Source organism: Microtus pennsylvanicus, chromosome 4 (assembly GCF_037038515.1).
Source record: "Microtus pennsylvanicus isolate mMicPen1 chromosome 4, mMicPen1.hap1, whole genome shotgun sequence".
Classification (NCBI taxonomy): Eukaryota; Metazoa; Chordata; class Mammalia; order Rodentia; family Cricetidae; genus Microtus; species Microtus pennsylvanicus.
Genome location: NC_134582.1, coordinates 47,095,928 through 47,113,005, shown reverse-complemented (window position 1 = coordinate 47,113,005; position 17,078 = coordinate 47,095,928). Strand labels below are relative to the sequence as shown.

Below are 17,078 nucleotides of genomic sequence, written 5' to 3'. Positions count from 1 at the left end.
AATTACATTTAGGACAGCAAGGAGGCGTACACACTAGCACCTAGGTTATCCCAGCTCTCCCACCTCCTGTCATTACTGTCCATCCATTTCCCAATTCCTATTTCGTAGAGTCTCCCTTTAACAATCTGTGCTGGGTACTTTACCTCACTTTGATTTCTCAGCCATGCTAAGCCTCCTGGGAGGTGTCATGTGCATGCAGTTCCTCAGGTAGTACCTTAGCACTAGAAAGTGGCTCCCACCTGCCTGGTCCCACAGTGTCTGATCTTTAATTAGCTGTCAGAGGAAAGGCTAAGGTGTTGAGGTGTTGCTGATGACAATACCGAATCCCTCCAAGAATCTTCACATTCTAACTAGAAATAAAAGCATGAAATTTAGGTGGCAGAATTTCACACCTTGTTAAGGACCAGAAAGGAAAATAACTTGGGCAAAAGAGGCTCTTAAATCGTCTCACAATGAGTGAGACCACTGACAATGCACAGAGGTAAAGACCGCAAGCTCTCTACACAACACACAATTCAGACCTCATTTTGTGTGGGTGTGGTTCCGAGCAACTTATTTAACTTTTGAAGACTAGGTATCTACATTTGTGAAGTAGAAATCACAACCTCCAGTTCATATTTTAGATGTGGTACTATAACATAAGCACTGGCCCTGAGAACAAGTAATTATCATTATCATCACGCTACTTAGAAAAAGCAGCCCAAGGTTCCAGGTCAGAGAAGTCTTGCCATGACAACTAAGAGTAGCTACACAATGCAGCTTCACTCGGGCAGGAAAGGCTGAGGTGGAGATCACACTGCGCAGGAGTTCAGCCTGGCTCAAGCACCTCTTATCTATTCAATTTTAAGTCTGCACAAAAACAAACTGAAAAGAAAATTAGGGGCTGGAGAGAGGGCTTGGTGGTTAAGAGCACTGGCTGCTTTCCAGAAGACCTTGGTTCAGTTCCCAGCACCCACATGGCAGCTCACAACTGTTTGTAACTGCAGTCCCAGGGGATCCAGCACTTGCTTCTGGCTTCCATGGGCACTGCACATACCTGGTACATAGACATAGTTATAGGCAAAACATCCATATACATAAAAATAATGTGTTTTTTAAGGAAAAGAAAATTAGACACTGGGTACACAGTGGGGGCTGGAGAAATGGCTCAGCAGTTAAGAGCACTGCCTGTTCTTCCAAAGGCCCTGAGTTCAATTCTCAGCACCCTCTTGACACAACCATCTGTAATGAGATCTGGTGCTCTCTTGAGAAAGAGACCTGATCAGTCGTCCTCATCAACTTAGAGCATGAAACCCAAATATGAACAAATTCAACGGAACTGCCATATACGGGCTGCCCATGCATGCTTCAGCATTGCAAAAAATAAAGTGATACATAGTACACATCTGTAATCATAGCACCTGAGAGGTGACGTGAAGGCAAGAGGGTCAGGAGCACTCAGCCCAGCCTCAGTTATATGAGCAAGTGCAAGGCTGGTATACGCTATATAAGACCCTGCCAATGAGAAAAGGAAGAAGAGAGAGGAGAGAGAACAGTGGGTAGTGAGGAGAAGAGAAGGAGGGAGCGAGTGTGACTTAAGAGCAGGATGGCAGGTGTGTGTGAGGCTACAGAAGAGAGCCTGTCAGGAAGGTCTAGCCATCCAAGATTTCCAATGGCCCAGTCTCCTGAGGCAAGTACTGGGTCCATCCACTATCACTGTGTGCCCAAGACCTAGTATCTAAGAGAGAGAGAGAGAGAGAGTGTGTGAGAGAGAATGAGTGAGTGAGTGAATGAATGAATGAATGACACTTCATAGGAAGGTGTGACTTTGGGACCTTAGGATAAGGCAATCCCCAAACCCCAAGTCTTCTGCAGACAGATAGCAACCATATTCTAGACTAAGACTACTTTATCTGCTAAGTACCCAGAACTATGTACTCTAGGACCAAGTCATGCTAGCCAGCTCCTGGCCAAGACTGCTAGGTGACAGGATTAGAATGATATTAATAAAAATGTCCTCAGAGCTGTACAAATCAAAGGCCTCCAGCAGCCAGGCAAGAATGGATGTAAATGAGGACTGCAGGCCAGGCAGACACAATGGGGAGCACCAGGTCTGCAAAGCCAACCCTCCCGCCTTCACTAGCGCAGCTGCTGTTCCTCCGTCCACTCCTGTATATGACTGGAGCACAAGCAGAAATCTGCTCAGTTTTAGAATGTTTAAAAAAAAAAAACAGACCAAATACCTATGCTCTAAATTGCAGTCTTGCTTTAGTGTACCCAAGAGGTAATTCCTGGATGTGTGACAGCAAGCAGGAAAATGATTCTCACAACCTAGAGAAGCAAGAAGTCCTCTGTTGTATGACAGACTTTTGTGGGGAGATGCAACACACAGGTCTACTCATGCCAGGAGGGAACCCAGGACAGACTAAAGCAATGACTGCATCAAAGTTCAGTTTGGTGAACTCCTGAGGTCTTTTTCGGAGGTTACTAAGGAGTATTGGTGAGAAATTACTACAAGGACTGGGGGAACTCAGAAGCAGCTGCATCACCAAAAACCCCACACCAACAAGGTGCCCACTCACAAAACCTGCAGCCTGGCACTCTCTACACAGCTTATGTGCAGCTCCACAGCCTCAGTCTCTGTGCAGTCTGCAGCCACACCCAGCCCTGAACTGCTCACTCCCTTTTACACTGTTGTAGGCTCCCTAAGAATCTTCCAAGTTTTTATTCTTCCTGGATGTGTGACCTGTTTACCTCCTGTCTACCATCTGAAGCTCCCCAGCCTCCCCCTCCTTAGACAAATGTTACAACTTGGAGGGAATGGTGTACAGTGGAAGAAATATGATACCCTTCAAAGTCTGAGGACTAGAAGATAGGAAAAGCTGCTTTTTCTGGATTTCATTAACAGATCAGGTTCACCCGGCAACAGAGCTGACTACAGGTACCTGACATGCTTCCCTCCATAAGACAGGACCAACATGTGCAATAGCTGCTGCACTAGTGTTCAAGGCACAGCACTTTAGAGTAGTGGGGATGCAGCACGGTCTTAGTGGGAAGGAACCAAGTATACACAATCTACTGTCCCTCTCTTAAACCACCTAGAACCACACAGTGGGGAGCGAGCAAGCAGGAAGTTCATAAGCATTTACTGCAGAGAAGCCTGTAGTTCTCACAGGTCCTGAGCCCCATCTGGAGAGCTGTCACTGAGTTAGCATAGAGAATGAACTCAGTCATCCTGTGGCCTCCTCTACACATGCCCCTGTGCTGTCTTCAGGCTTTGTCCACTTAGGATCCGGAGAAGTAGTTGGATACCCACCCCCAGCAGTTTAGCCACTAGGCCCTGAAGGCAGAATGACAACCAGCACCAAGCACCGTAGCTGGCTAAGCTGTGGTCCTGTCATCCTCCTGCAGCCAAGACACAATTAGGCTGTGCATCCTCAGTATCTCTGCCTACTAGAAGCCCTGAGACGCACGCAGACAGCCTTTCTTAGAGAGTGGTCCTTTGAAGCACCGTCAGTGATGCACCTTGGTCACACATACAAATACCCTTTCTGGGCCCGCTGGTGCAACCCAGCCTCTGGGGAGTGCTCAGACACGTGGTCCCTACAAACAGACAGGAATTATGGCTGCCATGCTTCATATGCCCAGTTTTGTGGCTACTTATGTACTCACATCTAAATATTGGGAGCCGGGAATGTCTCATGAGAAAAAGCATAAGACATTTGCCTTTCTGGGTCTGGGTTACCTCATTCAGTGTAATCTTTTCTAGGTTCACCCATTTACCTTCAAATTTCATGATTTTGTTTTTCTTTGCAGTTGAATAGTACTCCATTGTGTATATGTCCCACATTTCCATTTTTCTTTTGTTTATTGGAGGGCATTTAGGCTGTTTCCTTTTTCCTGTCTGTCATGAATAGGGCAGTAATAAACTTTGCTGAGCAAATACCTGTGAGATGGGATGTCAAATTCTTTGGGCATATGTAAAGGAGTGACAATAAATGTGGCCTCCGCCAGTACCTCCACCATGAAGCTAGACTCTCAGAAAGCTAAGGAGTAGGGTAGAGCCAGCTGCCAAAGCTGCAGCTTTAATCCTAGCCATGCTGCTTAGCAGATTAAAGACTCATGTGGTCAGAAAAAGACAAAGATATACAGTAAGACAGATTCAGATGGCATGAAAGATCTAAACAGTTTACAGTGTATTTAAAAATATATATATACATAGGCTTGGGAGAGAAAAGGAAAATGATAGAGAAAGTCTTTAAAGAAAAAAGAAATAGAATATTTAGGTGTGGTAGCACATGCCTTTAATCCTAGCACTTGAGAGACAGAGGCAGGCAGATCCTGGGAGTTCAAGGCCAGCTGGTGTATAGAGTGAGATTCAGGACAGTCAAAGGTACACAAAGAAACCCTATTTCAAAAATCCTAAAAATAAAAAAAATAGAGAAAAAAGCCAAATAAAGATGGAACATACAGTCGGGCGATGGTGGCGCACGCCTTTAATCCCAGCACTCGGGAGGCAGAGGCAGGCGGATCTCTGTGAGTTCGAGACCAGCCTGGTCTACAGAGCAAATTCTAGGACAGGCTCCAAAGCCACAGAGAAACCCTATCTCGAAAAAAAAAAAGATGGAAAATACACAAAGAATCTGAATTATGTATATTATTGCATTTTCTTTCAATTTTTTGACTGTGAATAAGCTAACCACAGAGAGATATTTCATTGTAACACGCTGCTAATCTAAACCAACATATATATTTTAAAGGTATCTTGATTTCAAAATTTAAGTCTAATGACATGTTACTTTGGAAAAGATATTTTGCTTTTGTTTCCACAGAGAATAGAAAGCTATGGATTCCTTACTGGCTTGATAAAATAAGACCCCCTGAAGCAATAGCCCAGGTGGTCACAACAGTCACAATAGCTTTAGGACTGCTAGCTGAGATGGATCAAACAGGATACCTCATGAAAGACCATATTAACAGTGCCCCCAATCAGCAGAAAGTAGTCTAAAAAACTATGCCCAAATTCCAAAATATTGTCTATAAATGTTTGTTTTCATTTAAAGAGGGTGAATTATAATTGGTTAATGGTCACAGTCAAGGTCTTTCTAAAGAAAAAAAGGGGGGGACCATGATATAAAATAAATACTTTACATTGGTATGGACTTTGGTTTATTAAATACAAATTTAAGGTCAATTTTATTATTTGTATATTTCTCCTCTTGTTTAAGGTATTATGTTTATACAGCTCATTTAAAATGTAATATAATTTAAAATTCTGGATTAATAGTCATATATAATAGTCAAATTTGTAGTCATGTTAGGTTTTTTAGATGTACAGAGATTTATTTCAGATGGATAGGTATTCTTCAAACCTTTCAAAGACCTATAGAATATGGCATTTAAAATGTTTTAAGAACTTAGACTTTCCTCAACAATGAGACATGTGTACTTCTGGCAGCACAAATTACTTCAGAGAAGTTGATGGGCATCAGAGAAACTCATTATGGAATTTGCCTTCAATGTGACAAAGCTAGCAATTTGGGCAAGAAAATGATCTTGCCTAGATTGCTTGATGGTATGTTGTATGAACTGGACATGCAGGACCCACAGAAAAGTGACTTCTGAACTTTCCAAAAGATGGGATGGTCCTTCAGGGTTTCTTCTTCACAGAAGAAACTGCCAGACAGTCTACAGGACACAGAATAGAGCAACTGACAAACATTGCTCGTACAAGGCAGACTAGATCTTCAAATTTCCTGCGTCACTGAAAAGTCTACCAGATATTAGGGGCCTATAGGTTGAAGATGGATACCCCATTGTTACAAAAGAACTTTGGGTGACTGTTCAGACAGCAAGATGTCTCTGTCATTTCTAGCACTTTGAAAGTTGCATACAATATACTTCCTACTTACTTAGGTAATATTAAATCCTTCTGGGGTCTTTGAAAACTGAATAGTTATAATTATAGTTTTCCTTAGCTATGATAAAAGACAAATTAGACATAAAACTTTAGACTCACAAATATAGAATAGATGATACTTTCCTTAATATAGTTGGCAAACTATAAAAGGACTAAATATTACAACTATAACTCTTGCTTGGTAACTGTTTTGTATATGTAATTTTACTATGTTAAAGTTAAAAACTTTCTTTTTTATTAGACAGAAAAGGGGAGATGATGTGGGATGTACTTCTGTATATGTGTTGCTTTTATTGGTTGATGAATAAAGCTATTTTGGCCAAAGGCTTAACAGAGTGAAGCCTGGCAGGAAATCTGAACAGAAGGCAGAGTCAATGAGACACCATGTGGCCACCAAAGGAGAAAGTTGCCACAACATTACCAGTAAGCCACAGCCTCATGGTGATACATACAGTAATAGAAACCGGTTAATTTAATGTATAAAAGCTAGCTAAGAATATGTCTGAGACATTGGCAAAAGTTTTATAATTAATATAGTTTCTGTGTGAGTATTCAGGTCTGGGTGACCAGGAAACAAAACTGTAGTCTCAGTTCACACATAATTTCCAAATCTACCATAAACATGAATAACCATGAGTATAAATAAATTAAATTCCCCACTTAAAATAAGCAAACACGTTAAATGGAGTTAAAAATAAGATCCAATGATATGCTGCCTACAAGAAACTCATTTCACCGGTAAAGTAGGCATAAACTGAAAGTGAAAAGATGGAGGAAAAATATCACACAAGCAGAAAAAAGAAATGAGCAAGAGTAGCTTCATGGGTATTAGATAAAATAAATCAAAACTTTCTAACACAGATAAGGTCACCATATAATAATAAATGGACCATTTCAACAAGATGAAATAGCAGTTATAAAGGTATATATGCTCAAAGCTGGAATACCCAATTGTACTAAGCAGGCTCTGTTTGTACATAATTACACATAGTCATGGGGAATTTAACACCCACTTTTGTCAAAAGAGAGATAATGGGCATCAATAAAGAAACCCTGCAGCTGAATTATACTGTAGGCCAAATAAAGTAACAGATAATTACAGAACATTTCATCTAACAGCTTCAGGATACACATTTTTCTTCTCAAGAAACAGAGTTTTTTTCAAAATAGATTATATGTTAGGCAGTAAGTCTAAAAAAAAGATAAAAGATAATAAAAACTAAAACCTGAAATATTCTGTATTTTTTCTGCCAACAATTGAATAAAACTAGAAATGAGTAAGAGGTACTCTAGAATTATATAGAAGGAGGCTATCAAGATAGCTCAGCAGGCAAACGCACTTTCCCCCATGGCTGACAACTTATATTCAATCCCTGGTGTTGGGGAATTATCAGTTGAAAATGTGTTACGTTTGTTTATGCTGTGGAACATTTAATCATGCAAAGATGTGTTGCATTCTTTTATGTTGCATTTGTTTAACTCTGTGAAGCTGTGTTACTTTGCCTGCCCAAATCACCTTATTTTTAATCAAATTCGCTTGAACCAAGTATGGTAATGAACCCCTGTATATGTCAGAGTCAGGAATATAAAAAATACCAAGAACCCCCTTAACTACACACAGCAATGCCAAGGCCACTCGAAAATCTATCTCGAAAAACTAAGTCACAAGCCTTCTTGAAACAAATAAAAATCAGACCATGACATATCAAAACCTTGTGATGAAGTATACAATACTAAGAGAGGTTTACAGCAACACCTGCTCACATTAAAAAAAAGACTTCCAACTATGTAACAGAGCAACAAGGAACTAAAAGAAACCACAGGTGGTAAAAAGGTAGGAGAAACAAGAACAAAGCAGAGCAAAGATACACACTGAAAAAGAAAAAAAAAGTATCAGTAAAAAGAGCTGTGGCTGGTTTTATGAGACTTGTAGCCCATGTAGCCCAATCTGGCAGTGAGCTCATAGGAAGCGAAGGCTGGATCTGAACTCCTGATCCAACTTCTGCCTCCCAAGTGCTGAGATTACAGAAGCATGCCACTATGCCCAGCTGTGGAGAATTGGCGTTCTTGAAGATAAACAAAATGGACAGAACATCAGGTAAACTACTCACAATGTCATGGCTTAAGTTTCCTCCCCACGCTCGTGTTCTGAACATCTTTTCACTAGCCCATGGTGCTGTTTTGGAGGCTCAGGTGCCTGTATGAGATGAGGTTTCTCCTAAAACAGGTCATGAGGAAAAATGCTCTGGAGACTATAGATTCTGGTTGCCATCCCTTCTCCCTTTCCGTTCCTAGTCCACCACAACATCAACAGCCTCCACCACATGTTCCTGTCACCACGGTCACTCCACCAGGCGATTCCTGTCATAATGGATCCAAAATCCCTAGAATCATCATTCAAAACACAATTTCCTTCTTCTCTATCAGGTAATTTGTGCACACTAATGTAATTAATATAATTAGAAAAGAGAAAAGAAATAAATAAAATGAGAGGTTTAAAAAGATTTACAACAGACACTGCTACAGAAATATAAGTACTGTTATACACAACTAAATACTAACCATTGGAAACTCTAGAACAAACAGATCAATTTCTAGACACACAGCCTATAAAGCTGAACATGACATAGGAAGCTGAACAGACCAATAAAAATAGTGAGACTGAATGATTACTATAAACTCTCCCACCAAAGATAAGTGTAGGATCAGAAAGTTCAGTGGTATGGGTTACCAAACCTCCAACAAACTAAAATCAGTTATCAAACTATTCCAAACAACTGTTTGGTTCAGAAGCCTTCCAACCTCATTTTATGAGGCCAGCATTATTTTAAATATCAAAACTAGGTAAAAATACAACAATGCAATGAAACTAGAGACCAATATATGTGATGACATAAATACAGAAATTCTTAACAAAATGATGGCAAATCAAGCACAACAGTCTACCAAAAACAATAACAAATTTAAAAAAAAAAACCCTACAAGTCTATTGAGATGGCTCAGTGAGTTTAACACTTGCCCCACAAGCCTGATGACCTGAGTTAGATCCCCAGATCCCACATTTGAAGAAGAGAAATGACTTCCCAAAGGGGTTATCAAGTAAGATTTATTCCACAGGTGCAAGCATGGCTCAACACACATAAATCAATAAACATAATTAACCACATCAATAAAACTGAGGACAAAAACCACATGAGCATTCAAACAGATATAGAACAAGCATTTACTAGTATTCAGTTGTGCTTATGATTCAAAAATCTAAAACAATTAGGTTCTAGAAGGAGCAGATTTCCAAACAGTAAACCCACAGTTAATAGCATGCTGCAGTAGAAAGCTGAAATTGACTTCTCTCAAATCTGGAACACAGCAAGGATGAAGAAACACAAAGAACATAAAACCAAAAAAGAGGTCAAATTACCCATGTTTGCAAATGACATGATTTTCAATAGTTACAAGATATAAATAAAGTCAATATACAAAAACCAAATACCTCTTTCATATATCAACAACAAAATTGCAAAGAAAGAAATCCTAATTCATACAATACAGAGAGGTGAGGGGAATAAACTTAGCCAAGGAAGTAAAGAGTCTCTACAATGAAAATTATAAATCACCAATAAAAGAAATTGAAACACCCCTTCCAGGAAAATGGAAAGTCATCTTATGACCACAGATTGGACTTATTAATATCAAAATGTCCATAGTACCCAAAATGATCTACAGAGTTGATGTAGTTTTGCAGAACTGTTTTTTGTTTATTTGTTTGTTTGATTGTTTTTTTTAAAGACTGCTAAAATTTGGGCTGGCTAGGGCAGCACAAAGCCTAATGATGGATGTTTGATCCCTAGGCGCCATAGAAAAGACCAACTAAGTTGTACATGTGTCCCCACAAACAACAACATAAACACAACAATAATTCTAAAAAATTAGAGAACTGGAGAAAAATATTTGCAAGATTCTCAGCCACCAAGATATTACTAACCAGAATATATAAACGAAGACTAAATAAATCACCAAGAAAAAAAATCTTAGGGGGCTGGAGAGATGGCTCAGTGGTTAGGAGCATTGCCTGTTCTTCCAAAGGTTCTGAGTTCAATTCCCGGAAACCACATGGTGGCTCACAACCATCTGGTGCCCTCTTCTGGCCTGCAGACATACACACAGACAGAATATTGTATACATAATAAATAAATAAATAAATATTAAAAAACAAAACAAAAAAATCTTAGTGAGCAAATAGGACTGGGATGTATCTCCATGGTAGACTACTTGGCTGCATATATGTGGACCCTAGGTTTCACCCCCAGCATTGTGCTGCTAAGAATGAGGATAGCCACACAGGCTCCTATGTTAGAATGCTTGGCCCCCAGTTGGTAGAACTGTTTGGGAAGTATTAGGAGGTATGGCCTTGTTGGAGGAGTATGTGTCTGTCTGTCTGTCTGTCTCTCTCTCTCTCTCTCTAGATGTTTGAATAAGAATGGCCCCCAGAGGCTCATATATTTGAATGATTAGTGCTCAAGTTATAAAGTATGGCTTTGCTGGAGTAGGTGTGGCCTGGTTGGAAGAATTTATCACTGGGGGGTGGACTTTTGAAGTCCAGTGTCTCTCTGATCTCTCTCTGCTTGAGGATTAGGATGTAGCTCTTAGCTATTGCTCCAGCTCCACGTGTGCTACCACGCTCCCACCATGATGACAATGCACTAACTCTCTGAAACAAGAAGTCCCAGATTAAATGTTTTCTTTTGTAAGAGTTGCCATGGTCATGGTATTTCTTCACAGCAATAGGACAGTGACTAAGACGTGTGTGTGTGTGTGTGTGTGTGTGTGTGTGTGTGTGTGTGTGTGTATGTTTCTGTCTCCCCATGTTTGTGGATCAAGTTGTAAGTCATCAGCTGCTACTCCAGCGTCATGCCTGCCTAAATGCTGCCATGCTTCCTACCATGATCGTCATAGACTCTAACCCTCTCAAACTGTAAGCTTCCAATAGACTCTTTATAAGTTGTCTTAGTCATTGTGTCTGCACAGGAACACCATCAGCAGAGTACAAATCAAAACTGCAATGAATTGTCATTCGACTGAGTTACAATAGAAGAAATAATACGCTTTATGCCCAACAGAGGCCTAACATTTTCAACAATCTTTTTGCTCAGCCTGTTTTTTGTTTGTTTGTTTGTTTTTGGTTTTTTTTGTTTTTTGTTTTTGTTTTTTGAGACAGGGTTTCTCTGTAGCTTTGGTGCCTGTCCTGGAACTAGCTCTTGTAGACCAGGCTGGCCTCGAACTCCCAGAGATCTGCTTGCCTCTGCCTCCCGAGTGCTGGGATTAAAGGCGTGCGCCACCACCACCCGCAGCCTGTTTTTTTTTTTAACATCATTTCTTAGTATCATCTTTGAATCAGATTTTAAGATACCTCAAATTTTAGTGGAGAGTGATACAAAATTGATGCTCCTATGTTCAATCTGTTCTCTCTCTTCACCAGATTTAGCCCCAAGTGACTAGACATTTTCCCAGGTCTCACAATTTTCTCACAATTCTCAAAGATCAAGGATTCAGAATCACAGAGAGCAGTCACATCAACATCCCACAGACTGGACAGTTTTTCAAAGGGAAAGTTTCAAAAGAGACTTTGTGGAGAAACAGCATTGTGAGGATGGGGTTATAATAATCATGGCAGCAACCATTTATCAGGCCGCCCTGACTAGAGCCTTTCCATGACTCCCCCCACCTGAGCCTCTTGTGAAGCACAGACTATTTCCACTATATATGGCCTATTCATAATCACACTGCTCAGAAAAGCAGAGCAAAGATTTAGTTCTGGTCAGCACAGCTCCAAAACCCACGTGTGAGATCAGACTCAAATGTCTTAACTAATGGTTGCACTCTCAATGCTGAGAAAATCAAGCTGGCACAATGCAACAGACCACTAATACACTTGCCAGCACACCCCTCTCCTCAGCACAGATGTTCACGAGTCAAGCGAAAAGACCACAGGGAAAACAATAGTCCTAACTAAGAGAGAAACCAAGAGATGAGAGAGGCAGGCTGCTCTTGGTCATCTCTAAAGTAAACCTCGTGCTTCTGTGCACTCACGGCTGGCTTTTCAAGGTTCCTTATGCCGGACCCTAACACTCTCTCCTCCTTACCATATCAAATACCAATGGCCTCACTACTGACTAGCAGGAAATCCCAGCTAAGGTGTGAGCTGACAGCACCACACCACACTTTGCAGAGCCTGGAGATGAGGATGATGGTCTTAACAGCCTAATAAAACCTTCTAGATCGAAGAGATGAACACATCCTATCCTAGTCGGTAGACACCGCGAACAAAACGTTCTGAGAAGAAGATGCATCTGGTTGTGTACAAAAATTCCCAAGAGGAGTCTGTGTCGCAGAAACTGATTGGCTAATTAGAATTTCAGTATTGTGGAGAGATTGGAATATCCAGGTCCAGAGGTTAATTACCTTATCTTGGGCTAGTTCTGGCCTTCCAGAACAGCTGTGCCTTGCTCCCCACCCCACACCCCTACACAGCAGAACATCTTGTGACAAGAAATAAAAACCTTTTAGAATCTACCAATTAGCAGACAAGAGCTCAGAGTGTCATCAGATAGTATCTTGAGCCTGTAAGAGAGCTTCACCAATGAGTGTAGCTACATCTCTGATAAACCCACCAGTGTATTTTAAACTTGCCTTGATTTATGAGCTGTAAAATCTGTGTGAAACTGTTTCCATGTTGGAATATGGAATTTTGGGTAACCTGTTCCTAAGTCATAGTCACTCAAAAGACTCCCAAATAAACTCTTATTCCCTTTAAGATGAGAGCTGTGATTTTTGTGTCAACACCATGACATAGAAAGACTTGTAGGGTAGCATATTAGGACACTGCTTGAAAAATTAACCACTGGAACAGCCACTCCCATACTAAAAATCTTTTCTGATATTTATTGGCCACATTGTGCTGGTGCCAATGCTAAGTATTTATCTAATTAACCACATTTAATCTACAGCAAGTTTTTGAGAAGGAGACAGCAGCCAGTCTCTCAGATGAGAGACGGTCACAATGTTAATGAGGCAGACAAAGAGAACATAAAGGCTTGTGCTCTTTTCACTAAGCTCCACAACCTCCCCCACTCGCCACCATGGTTTTTGAAGGCAGGTGCCTCACAGTCACAGTCCTTCAGCTCTTATACCCCCTCTTAAGACATGGCATCCCGGGCTGGAGAGATGGCTCAGAGGTTAAGAGCACTGGCTGCTCATCCAGAGGTCCTGAGTTCAATTCCCAGCAACCACATGGTGGCTCACAACCATCTGTACTGAGATCTGATGCCCTCTTCTGCCCTGTGGACAAATATGCAAGCAAACACTATGTACATAAAAAATAAATAAAATAAATAAAATCTTAAAAATAAATAAAATAAATAAATAAAAATAAATAAAATCTTAAAAAAGACATGGCATCCCAATTTAACCCTTGTGGTTACTGTAAAAGCCACTTAAGGAAGGAAGGGTTTATTTGGGCTAGTGTCTTAAAAGGGGACATAGTCGTCAGTGCCCATCATGGATAAGGGATGCTGCAAGGGCTTAGGGTGCCAGCTTCACTGCATCCTCAGTCAGGAAGCAGAGAGAGATGAATGCTGGTACAGTTTGCGGCTCTGAAGTCCAGGACCCAGCTCACAGAATGGTGTCATCAAGAGCTAGAGTGGATCACCTCACCTCCATTAACTCACTCCAGAGACTCCTTCACAGACATGCCCAGATGTCTGTCTCCTAGGTGACTCGCTCCTGTCAAGGTGACAGTGAATATTAACTACACACCAGAGAAGTACTACAGCAGGTGCTGGGAGAGACAATGTCCCTAGATCATGCTGAGTACTAACCATCACAAACGCCTTCAAACAGGACAGTTCCAGGTCACCAAGAACACTTGCTTGAACCCCAGGCTCTGAAGAAAGAATGGGATACTGGGAGGGTGGCTGCTGCATAATTCAGATTTTAAATGCCATCAGGGCAGCACTTTTATGGTATGAGAGAAAAGATGCTTTAACTCATACTGCTCTTAGCACACGATGAGAGATTATGACAAACAGATACAGCTTCGGAACAGACAAGGATAAAAGCTGCTTCTCCCGATGAAAGTCAGTATTAACATTTTCTGAGACTAGACTCAATAGAGCTAATATAAATGGGCCAGAATAATTATGGTTCTGAAAGCTCATTTATTTGGTTAGACTATTATCCAAAAGGGACTTACTAACACACAGTCCTTAAGTAAATTCATCATCATGCTTTGTTAATTGAGCATCTGCTAAAGCTCTCAACAGGGAACACAGGGATCCTCCTGAGCTGTAAGATGAGAAGGGGACACATTCCTGATCCCTCCAGACTACTGGGTTCCTTTCTGGACAACTAGGCTATGTCAAAGACAGCCCAACATCATGCTGTAACGCGTCCTATCCCCAGGAATCCTGGGAGTCCATTCTCATTGTCCTTGAAAAGACAAAAAGAAAAAAGAAAGAAAGAAGAAATAGAAAAGAAAAGGGGGGGGCAGACCTGCACCAACAGGATCTTAGTCAGGGAACATTAAAAGCTCGAAAAGATTCGTGACTCCTAACCACATTCTCCACTCCACAAAGGGGGCGGAGAAGGAAGGGACACAGATAACTTCAGAGAGAAGGTGGAAGCTTGCCCTGAGCCAGAGGTGAGCCTCGGCTGAGCTGGACTGTCAGTAAATTCACCACAATTGTCATTTGCACTTCAAGGGCCTCTAGTTCCAAAGCTTTACCCAACATTCTCTGAGAGCCCTGGGGGTCGGGAAAGGTGGCCATGGAGGGCAAAACTGTAGGGAAGGGAGATGCTTGGAGCTGGTCAAGGGCAATCTATTGCTAGGACAACCCAGGGAAAAAGAAAACGGCCCTGGGAGCTTCAATGTGCTGCAGTCAGGCCAGGCTTCTGTGGGCATTCCCTGTCTACCAGTGACAACACAGCAGCTCAAAAACAACGAGGTCCAGGCTAACCAACAAAGGCCCCAAAGAACAGGAAAGGAGACAGAGATCTGGGTAGAAGAGAAAGCACAAGGACCAGGAAAGTAGAGGAAGAAGCAGTCTGTTTGGGGGTAGTGTTCTCCACCTGGCCATCTAGTTCCTCAGGACATCCTGATCCCTGCCCCGCCCTCCAGCTCTTTCTCAAGCGGCTTTGTGATTCTGACCCTCAGTCTCTTCCTTTTTGGAATGAGGATAATTAGAGTTGCCTACTTCATAGAGTTTCTGGGATGATACAAAACATTTAATACAATACTTGGTGCATGGAAGCTGATTATTATTTTATTATCATCATTGCTATCGCCATTTTTCCCCCAAGGGGAAACTGCCATGACCTTTAAACAGAGACTAAAGGAACTAGAAATAAGAAAAAGGAGACCACATTTCCATAAAAACAAAACTCCAAGTCTAGCCTATCCCATAGTGCTCTTGGAGACAAGAAGGCTCTCCCAGGCCGCCTCCTACCACTCCAATCGATAGGAAGACACTTACTGAGTTCTTACAGCTGAGGCAGACAGTGACCCAGGAAGTCACCAGCAGTCCAAGCAACATTCCTAGAGCAGCCATTCTAGTTGAAGGCAGGTGCTGAGGAGCCATCATCAGGACCTGAGGGGACAAGCGCAGAAAACAGAAGGTCAGTGCCTGGCTCCCCATCATCAGGACTCCCATAATAGCTCTACTCCACAAAAGTCAGTCATTTCCTGCGCAGACGTGGAACAGGCCTTCTACTACTACTAGATAAATCAATTCCTGTAACTCAAAGTGATAGTCCCTGACTAGAAATGCATATGCTGTGACAGCCCCGGCCCTCCTTCCTCGTTCATAGTACTGGGGCTGTGGAAAGTGTTGCTGGCTGTGAAAGACCCTCAGAGAGGACCTTTCCTCTCTGATGAAGACCCCAGAACCAGGACACTCCGAGACCAGGCCACAGGATGCAATTAGCAAGAGGTTTATTGAGTAAACACAGGTACCTGCGGGCAGCAAGTCTTTCGGAGGACTTGCGCGCCTGCCAACTGGAGGACGGGCTTTATATAGGGAAGAGCAAAAAGCAAGTTTACAGAAGCAAAAGCGTGGTTATCGATCGACCGGAATGAGGCGGGGGCATGAATGGTTTCCCCTCTTAGCATGGGTGTCAGCAAGAAGCAAGTTTACAGAAGCAAAAGCGTGGCTATCGGAATGCGGCGGGGGGCATGAAAGGTTTCCTCTCTCAGCATGGATGCCTGGCAACAGTCATCCTGTTCCTATCTTATAACTAACCTGCTTTGTTGACATCCTATCTTATTGACATCTTGCCTTGCAGTCTTTCTATCTCTATCTCCTGTTCTCTCAGGCACCTGGGATGTTCTTACGGGAGCAGGCTGGCTGCTGATCCGGAGATTTGTTTAAAACAAACAGGACGTTCCCCCGGGAGCATGCTAGCTGCGGGTTTTGAGGAGGGGGTCTGTAGGGTCTTTCATTTCCCCCTTTTTCTTTTGTTAATGAGTTAAATCTTTTACTCAAAGCAATCACAGAACTTCGGTATCTTGTTGTGGTAACATGTGATACTGATGGGTCAGTACTAGGGCCTGAATGACTGACAGCCTGTCTTTTATAAACTGGACCAGGCGGTTTAAGATTCAGGGCCCAAACAGGAGAATCAGAAGGAGGATAATCAAGGGACCCATCAAAGAAGACAATAGAGTTGTAAACCAGGGAGACTTATTAACCCATCCGTCGAACCATCCTTGTTGTGATTCGAACAGCTTTGTCTCTGTCTTAACCTCTCTCTAAGCTTGGTCATGGATCTTCTAACCAATCCAGTATGGTCAGCATAAAAGTAACATTTTCCCCTGAGTGTAGCACAAAGACTCCCTTTCTTTAAAAGCAACAGGTCCAGGCCCCTCCTGTTATGGAGCACCACCTCTGAAAGATTTGCTCAGACAATAGCCATATGAAAACTAGTACAACTGATGGGACAAAATAACTTATACTTTACAGAGCAGTATTGGGAGAAGATGGTAGAACATCTCTAGGGTGTACATAGCTCTTAACAAAATTATCTGAATGAGGCTTGAAAGTAACTACATGGTAGACATTGTGAACCACTGTAGACCCGAGAATAGCACCCAACACTGTGGCAATAATAGTCTATTGACTACAAAGAG

General features: G+C 41.9%; 1 protein-coding gene across 4 annotated transcripts in view; it reads right to left on the bottom strand.

The window, feature by feature from the left end:
• Positions 1-17,078, bottom strand: part of Sil1 (SIL1 nucleotide exchange factor) — a 259,660-nt gene that overhangs the window by 167,036 nt on the left and 75,546 nt on the right. For all 4 annotated transcript variants that reach the window (XM_075968964.1, XM_075968966.1, XM_075968967.1 and 1 more), the window contains one exon: positions 15,427-15,540. In XM_075968964.1, coding sequence (XP_075825079.1) covers positions 15,427-15,534 — 108 coding nt within the window. In that variant the 5' untranslated portion in view covers positions 15,535-15,540. The remainder of the gene's footprint in view (positions 1-15,426; positions 15,541-17,078) is intronic.